This window comes from Scaptodrosophila lebanonensis, unplaced genomic scaffold, assembly GCF_003285725.1.
Source record: "Scaptodrosophila lebanonensis strain 11010-0011.00,11010-0021.00 unplaced genomic scaffold, SlebRS2 tig00000024-arrow-pilon, whole genome shotgun sequence".
NCBI classification, from domain to species: Eukaryota; Metazoa; Arthropoda; class Insecta; order Diptera; family Drosophilidae; genus Scaptodrosophila; species Scaptodrosophila lebanonensis.
The window spans coordinates 13,735,223-13,742,923 of record NW_022060538.1 but is presented as its reverse complement, the minus strand read 5'-3'; the positions used below and the strand labels follow the sequence as shown (position 1 = coordinate 13,742,923).

General features: G+C 41.2%; 2 protein-coding genes across 3 annotated transcripts; both read left to right on the top strand.

Annotated features, from left to right (window-relative positions):
- Window positions 1-1,441: 1,441 nt before the first annotated feature.
- LOC115620781 (fatty-acid amide hydrolase 2-B) lies at window positions 1,442-3,645 on the top strand. 2 transcript variants are annotated; one of them, XM_030514191.1, is made up of 7 exons: window positions 1,461-1,550; window positions 1,612-1,811; window positions 1,873-2,098; window positions 2,154-2,665; window positions 2,727-2,852; window positions 2,917-3,189; window positions 3,263-3,645. In XM_030514191.1, the coding sequence occupies exons 2-7, from the start codon at window positions 1,641-1,643 to the stop codon at window positions 3,551-3,553; spliced, it is 1,599 nt and encodes a 532-aa protein (XP_030370051.1). In that variant the 5' UTR covers window positions 1,461-1,550; window positions 1,612-1,640; the 3' UTR covers window positions 3,554-3,645. The 2 variants fall into 2 exon arrangements, with proteins under 2 accessions (XP_030370050.1, XP_030370051.1); XM_030514190.1 differs by having other exon boundaries at window positions 1,442-1,811.
- Window positions 3,646-4,389: 744 nt separating this feature from the next.
- LOC115620952 (fatty-acid amide hydrolase 2-A) lies at window positions 4,390-7,186 on the top strand. The gene is made up of 4 exons (XM_030514468.1): window positions 4,390-4,626; window positions 5,595-6,032; window positions 6,093-6,764; window positions 6,820-7,186. The coding sequence occupies exons 1-4, from the start codon at window positions 4,447-4,449 to the stop codon at window positions 7,129-7,131; spliced, it is 1,602 nt and encodes a 533-aa protein (XP_030370328.1). The 5' UTR covers window positions 4,390-4,446; the 3' UTR covers window positions 7,132-7,186.
- The last annotated feature ends 515 nt before the right edge of the window (window positions 7,187-7,701 follow it).

Genomic DNA, 7,701 nt, shown 5'->3' with positions numbered 1-7,701 from the left:
ATCCGTAAAATAGTTCGATGTCAAATGCTCCGCTAAGCTATTGTCTCAGCGCGGGGTACTGTGCTCCGTTCACTGCATCAATAAGCCTGATTCAGATCAGTCTACACAAAATAAATTAAAAATGTACACGGTGTGTAGGCGCCATAGTCACATAAGTAGCCAAAATTATTTGAGTGTATTAGTTAGAAGAATGCGTTAGTCAGTTAGTCAGTTAGTCAGCGAGAAAGGAAGCGATTTAGAGCATAAGTTGATGGATGAATTGGGGAAATGGGGAAGTGGAAAATGTTTTAGACAATAAATAAATTAATGCTAATATCTAATTATATAGAGTATTATGCATACATGCATATATTAAATAAATGGAAAACACTTGGGAAAGATCTGATATATGTGCTATATAGTATGTGTGCATATATTTGACAACAAACATACACACACACGGACACAGGGGCGGACATGCAGGCGCATATGCTTGTCTGCCGTGTCCGGCACACCACACGCAAACATATCTACTAATTAAACAATTTTAGCATAAAACTAAATAAATATGAAATTAGCACTAGTTTAATGATAATAATTTATTTATGCAGAATACAATAAATATGTAAACCGAATGCTGTCATTAAATAATAAATATATATACATACATATATACACATAGGTACATACATATATACAGGAACCCATAAATACAAATGAATGTATATGTATATGTAAGTTCCTTAAAAACAAATGTCCGACATACACGAGCAATGTCCAAGGAGGTAAATACCCGTAGTACTTGCTACTCGGAATTATTTGTTTATCACTTGTTTATTAATACTCGTATAATTGTCATTTCTCGTGTGGATTGGACATAAAGGAACTAAGCCCTAGGAGCTAAGGAAAACACTGTGTGAAAGAATAAAACATATTGATGTCAATTTTGCGCGCGCTATTTAACCGATATCGCCATTTTTGTGCAGCACTGTACTTCTCTGAGAACAACACATATTCCATTCAACCGTATAGTCATCTCTTTCGCGCCTATACCAATCTGCCTATTTGAGTTTACTCTTTGACTTACTAAGTACTATATACTCGTACATATGTATAGCATATCAGTCAAGCTACATTATAGTTGTTATCTGTTTTTCACTGATATAGTTTATAGTCGAATTTATTTACATATTTTTAAGTAATGCGTTGCGCGCATTTTAAAATGCGCCCTTTTTTCCCAAAAAAACATACTACGTGTATATTTATTTCGTTTAGCACAGAAGTGAAGTGTAACAATAACTAAGGAAATAAATAAATATAATACAATTATATCAATCAGAAAAGCTCGCCTCACAACACTGGCACAAAGTGCTGAGAATTTATTTGAAATTAAATCGAAATCGTATCGAATTAAATTCGAATTTTATGCACCAAAACGACAAAGCCGCTTTGATACCCCCAGTTTGTGTTCAGACGTCGAAGCGCGTGTTCTAATGCCCAAGAATTTAGCAAAGCGAACTGACAACGGACCTACTTACAAGTAGTACCACATTATTGGTCAAAGTCGCAAAGTACGCGCGACCATCAATCGAACGCATTTCAATTAACCTTCTGTGTGACCTCGAATCGTAGGAACATTTGAATTTGCTGTCTATTTGATCATGGAGTTTCTTATTCGTTTGGTCGCCCTAATTATGACCGCCGTCTGCACGGTGCTTAATAAGTTTCTGGATATAATATTGCCGTGCAAGAAACCAAACTATCCCCCCATAAGAGATCCCATACTCTTGAAATCGGTCACAGAACTGTCTACGGAACTGCGACGCGGCGAAGTATTGAACATTTGCAAAGCAAATTCCGTCCGTTCTCTCTCAATTTCTGTTTGTCATACAGCTTAAATCGGTGGATTTGGTCAGCGCATATATTACACGTATCCGGGAAGTAAACACGGCATTGAATGCTGTGGTCGAAGATCGTTTCGAGGAAGCACTCAATGAGGCTCAGCTGGCGGATGATTTTATTGCGAAGGCCAGCTCCGAATTTGATCGTGTGGCGCTTTTCACGCGTTATCCACTCCTTGGAATTCCATTCAGTGTGAAAGAGTCGTGCTCTGTCAAAGGTTAGTATAAAATAATATGAACATTATATGGCTCATGTAATCCCCATTTCCTAAGGGCTCTCCTATGAGGTGGGCAGCATAGTGCGCAAGAACATCAAGGCACCCCAGGATGGCGACGTGGTCGAGCTTCTGCGGGCAGCTGGCGGTATTCCCATGCTTGTGTCGGCCAATCCCGAGTTTTGTATGAGTTTCGAAACAAACACAGTGGCCCATGGTCGCTGTCTCAATCCCTACGATCTGCGTCGCACCACTGCCGGCTCCTCGGGCGGAGAGGCAGCCTTGAATGGCAGCGGTTCCACGCCATTTGGAGTTGGCTCAGATATCAGCGGCTCTATACGATTACCTGCCATGTTCTGTGGCGTGTTCGGCCACAAGCCCACTGGAGGGCTTATATCCGTCAAGGGTCACTTTCCGAACTCGGCGACTGACAAAAATATGCCCAAGTATCTACAGATAGGACCGCTGACACGGTTTGCTCGTGACATGCCGCTGCTGCTCGAAATAATGGCTGGTGAGAATAAGCACTTGCTGAAAATGAATGAACCGGTGGCCTTAAAGGACATCAAGGTAGCACCTTAATGTGCAGGACTAGCTCTGTCTACTTTACTTAAGCCCTATCTCCTTGTAGATACATTACGCCTACGGCTATTCTGGCTTGAATGCGCTCACACATCCAATGCTGGACTTTGACATCAAGCTGAGCATCTTGAGGGCAGTCAAGTGCTTTGAAAAGGCCGGCATGCAGCCGAAACAGGTGAGTGGCAGATCGATTACTATATCTATCCAACTATTTATCAATCAACTATCATCAATCCCAGCTTGATCTGAAATTTCTGCATAACTGCATGGAGGTTGTGCTGGTGGCCCTTGTCGATCTGAAGGGTATACCCAGTATTGTGACACAACAAGCCCATCGGCAGCCACACATGCGGCTGCTAGTTGTGGAGATGTTCAACAGTCTTATTGGCCACTCCCTGTTTACCAAGGAGGCGCTGTTCCTGGAGCTAATGAAGCGTCTCAATGCTTTAATGTTTGAAAGCCACATGGAACAGTATCGCAAAGAGGCTAAGACAATCAAAAAGCAAATGAGTGTAAGCAGATTTCAAACACACATATGTACCTACTCGTAAGCCTTTCTATTCATTTTATTCCCCCCTTCTATAGACTATTCTCGGAAATAATGGGGTGCTCTTTGTACCCACCTTCCACACCAGTGCCCTGTGTTTTAACACTTCCGTGCTGAACTTTACTGGCATTGATATTGTGTTGTTGTTCAATGTGCTCGGCTTTCCATCGACGCATGTGCCCATGGGTCTGAATCAGCGTGGCATGCCCATTGGGTTTCAGGTGATAGCTGCACCCTATCAGGACAAGCTGTGCCTGCAGATTGCTGCCGAACTGGAGGGCGCCTTCAAGGGCTGGGTTCCGCCCGTACCACATCAGCTGGCCAAATAGAATAAAATGCAATACAACTATTTGTAAATAAGGTTAACGGTATAGTTATTAAACTTTTTACAATAAAATGCACTTGGGGTTTCCATACAAGAGACTTTACTCTTAGCTCTCACTCCACCATCTCCTCTGATATTTCCATATACATACATACATACATATGTATATGGCACGGCTCTCCAATCAGTGTTGCCAATTTGGCTTTTTCCCCGTCAAAATTCAAAATTGCGGAAAGCGCGAATTCAGGCTTTTTTAAGTACATTCAGCTTTTTCCGCTTTTTGTAGTTTGGCCAACATTTATGTAAAAAAAAGTGGAAACTATGCAGCTTTATCATTATTTTTTTTATCAATATCCAATGACACTACTATCTTAAACCATCTTTCATTCAAAATTGAATTCTCCAAAATACAAATTTTCTGCTGGTTTTTGAAGCCATCGAAACTAGAAGCGGCGTTGTGCCTATTTGTTGCTCAGCCTACAGAAATAGGGCACATTACACTAAGCTACTTTACTTTTACACTAGCTACTCACTCACACTACTTTTTGAAGGCGCCATGTCCTCGTATCATGGAACAAAATGCGCGAATATCATATGAAATGTCCACCAACTTTATTAAAAAACCTTGAAAATACATTTTTTTTAGCATTTTTTTAAAAAGAGATGTAGCTTGTTTGTAAAATTGTTTAGCTTTATTTCACTCTATTTCCCGTCAAAATCAGCTTATTTCCTTCTAAAAAGTTGGCAACACTGATCGGACGACTCTCCAATTGACAGCCGAACGTGCTCATAAATCGCAACTCTCTCGCTGGTTAATTCGCGAACGATGCTCGCTCAGTCGATCAGTTTGTCGGTGTCTTCCATTGGCTTCGGTTCTGTGTGTGCGCGGCTGGCGAAATGGAGATTCTACTGCGTTTCATTCTAATTACAGTTAAAGTCGTCGCTTTGTGTATTTATCCGCTGCAATGCGTTTTAGCATACCTCCGCCCCCGTTCTGCCACCCGCTTGCCATCCATTCGCGATCCTCTGCTGACGCTTAGCGTGCGTGATTTGCGAAACAAGCTTAAAGCCCGCCAAGTAAGTCAGAAGATGCATGATAAGAGGAACGCGAATAAGAATTTTTGCAGAGTACTACTAACTAACTACACCTTAATGCTCTTAGGTCCAGCCACTATCTGCTTGAAGTTAATCAACAAAATTATTATTGTTTTTTTTTTTAATTCAAAGTCTTTACACAGGTTTTAATTTTTTTTTTTAAGAATTTATTTCAAAAGGCTTAAGATTCCATTTGCCATGTCACATACTTGTATATTTGTTATTAATAAAAGATGTGTAGGTAATAGCCTACTTATTTGTTGAAAATGTCTGTCTCCTAGCGGTTGAAAATATTTCCAAAGCCTTATTCCAAAATCTTATCTTGATGGTATTAGCTGTCTCTTCTGCTTTAATACGGGAGTCGTCTAGAACCATTTAGTGAATCTTGGAGATGTTTTCGCCAGTGGTTAGATATTTTGGACGTCCTTTAGTCCTTAAGTCTTTACTTTATTATGCAAAAATTGAGCAAAAATCTCGTTTTTGTTTTTGATTTAAATAGGCGTATTGCCTTTAAAAACAAATAACTTATGACCTTACGATATTCAACTTTTTTCATCATTGCAATCGCACTGATATCGACTTAATTAGTTAATCGATTGTAAAATAATGCCCTTATATCGATATGGCTCAAGTTTTTGAGAAAACATTAAAAATAGCCTTACCTAACCAAAGTTTGGTTAGTATTAGAGTCCGTCTTCACGGCCCGGCTTCGAAACATTTTCAACTGCCCTCGTAAACTTAAAATTAGGTTTTTTTGTTTACATACATTGTACTTGAAATAAAATCGGAATAATAAAAAATCAATTGAATTATTAATAATACAAAGATGAGTCCAGTTTGTTCTTTAAGCTCAGCAATACACGTACATAACAACGGAGAAGAAATGTCAGTTTTCACGATTTTCTGAGAGACTGGTTTACAGTTCCAATCATTAATGCGTTTATTGACAGCTTAGTTCCGTAGATCTGGTTAACGCTTATATAAAACGAATTGAGGACGTAAATCCGAAGCTGAATGCTGTGGTCGAGGATCGTTTTAAGACAGCACTACAGGAGGCTAGATCTATCGATAAGCGCATTTGGGAACACGCTGGGCACGCTGATGAGCTATTTAAGGAATTTCCACTGCTAGGCATGCCCTTCACCATAAAGGAATCCTGCGCACTGGCCGGCATGTCCTTCGCCGTGGGAAGCACCGTCCGCAGCCATATTCGAGCAGATGCCGATGGAACTGTAGTCGCTCGACTGCGTGCCGCTGGGGCAATTCCACTGCTGGTCTCTGCCACACCAGAATACTGCTACAGCGTAGAGACAGACACATTGCAGAATAGACGCTGTTGCAATCCCTATGACTTGGAACGGTCAGCGGGTGGTTCTTCTGGTGGAGAGGTGATTGGCGATATGCCTTTCAATGTCAGCTTTTGATTAATAGCATGATGTTTCTTTAAGGGCGCTCTAAACGGTGCTGGTGCTTCAGTCTTTGGCGTAGGCTCTGATATTGGTGGTTCCATACGCATACCAAGCTTGAATTGTGGGATCTTCGGCCATAAGCCCACTGGCGGTGTAGTCTCCACGACGGGTCATTTTCCCACATCCACCGACGAAGATTTCAAGCAATACCTACAGTTGGGTCCCATGAGTCGCTTTGCAACCGATCTCACAGAGTTGTTGGAGCTAATGGTGGGTGAGAACCTCGACAAACTGCTGCCGGCCGTGCAACTGAACCGTGCTAAGGTATACTACGCCATGGGCTTTGAGGGGCTCAATGGTCTGATGCACCAATCAGTGAATGCGGACATAAAGGGAGTCCTACGAAAGGGTCTGGACCATCTTAAGAGTCTTGGCCTGCCTGTAAAGCACGCCCGGTTGCCGGGCATGCAAAACTCATTGGAAATCGCGCTCTCGGGCATTGCACGACTCGAGAACATGTCGTATCTCATGAACAAGGATGGCACATTGGCGAAAACCTTGCTGGAGTTCCTTCGTAGCTTTCTGGGGTTATCAAAACACACGACCAATGCATTAATATTCGAACTTATGAGACGTGCTAACGCCTTCATGCCCCTCCAGCAAGTATCTAAATATCGGGAAGAAGCATTGGCACTAACCGAAAAGTTCACTGTAAGCTCAAAGTTCTTATTTGTCTTCAATTATTTAACATTTTTATTTTTTGTAGCAACTATTGGGCAAGGACGGTGTCTTTATTTTCCCCACAATGCACATGCCCGCCTCCTGCCCCAAATGGTGGACGCTCCTACCTTTATGGGGTGTTGATTATACCTTAATTTGGAATATTCTCGGCCTGCCGGCGACTCACGTGCCCATGGGCCTGAATGCCAAGGGCTTACCAATTGGATTCTCGGTCATTGCAGGCCCATATCAAGACCGGCTTTGCATAAATGTTGCCATGGAACTGGAACGCGCCTTTGGAGGCTGGCAACCACCAACACCACACAATTTTAACGAGCAGCAGCACGCACAAACATAATTGTCAATAAATATTCTATGCATAGATTATGAAATAAAGAAACCTTAAACATGTATTTATGGTTTTTAGGATCGGTCTTCTGTAGGACAAACAATGTTAGCATTTGAACAAACTAGGTGGTGACTTAACCAAAGGTGGCGCTACAAGCACCGCCATCTGGTGCCATTCATTATCATTTGTGCGCACACTCAATGAGAGTGAGTGAGTGAGTGAATACAAGAGAGTTTATCTCCACTCAAGCCACTTCAAATCAGTGTTGTCAAATTGCAACCGTCAAAAAAGCTACATGAGCACTAGAAACAAGATAGAAATAGCTCAGAATATAAATATTCTCATTTCCAATAATGAGTCTTCATTTTTATTGGCAGAAGAGAAGTTTGTTCCACTTTCTTTCAGCTTTTCTTGAAAGACTTCAAAATTATATAATTATATAAAAATAATTATCTAAAAATAATTGTTACGTTGTGAAATTTGGTACTAAAATACTTATAATTTAAAGCCTTTTCATACAGAACTCTTTTAAGACACATTTTTCCAATGACTGCTACATGCTGTAATGCTTCGAGTTAC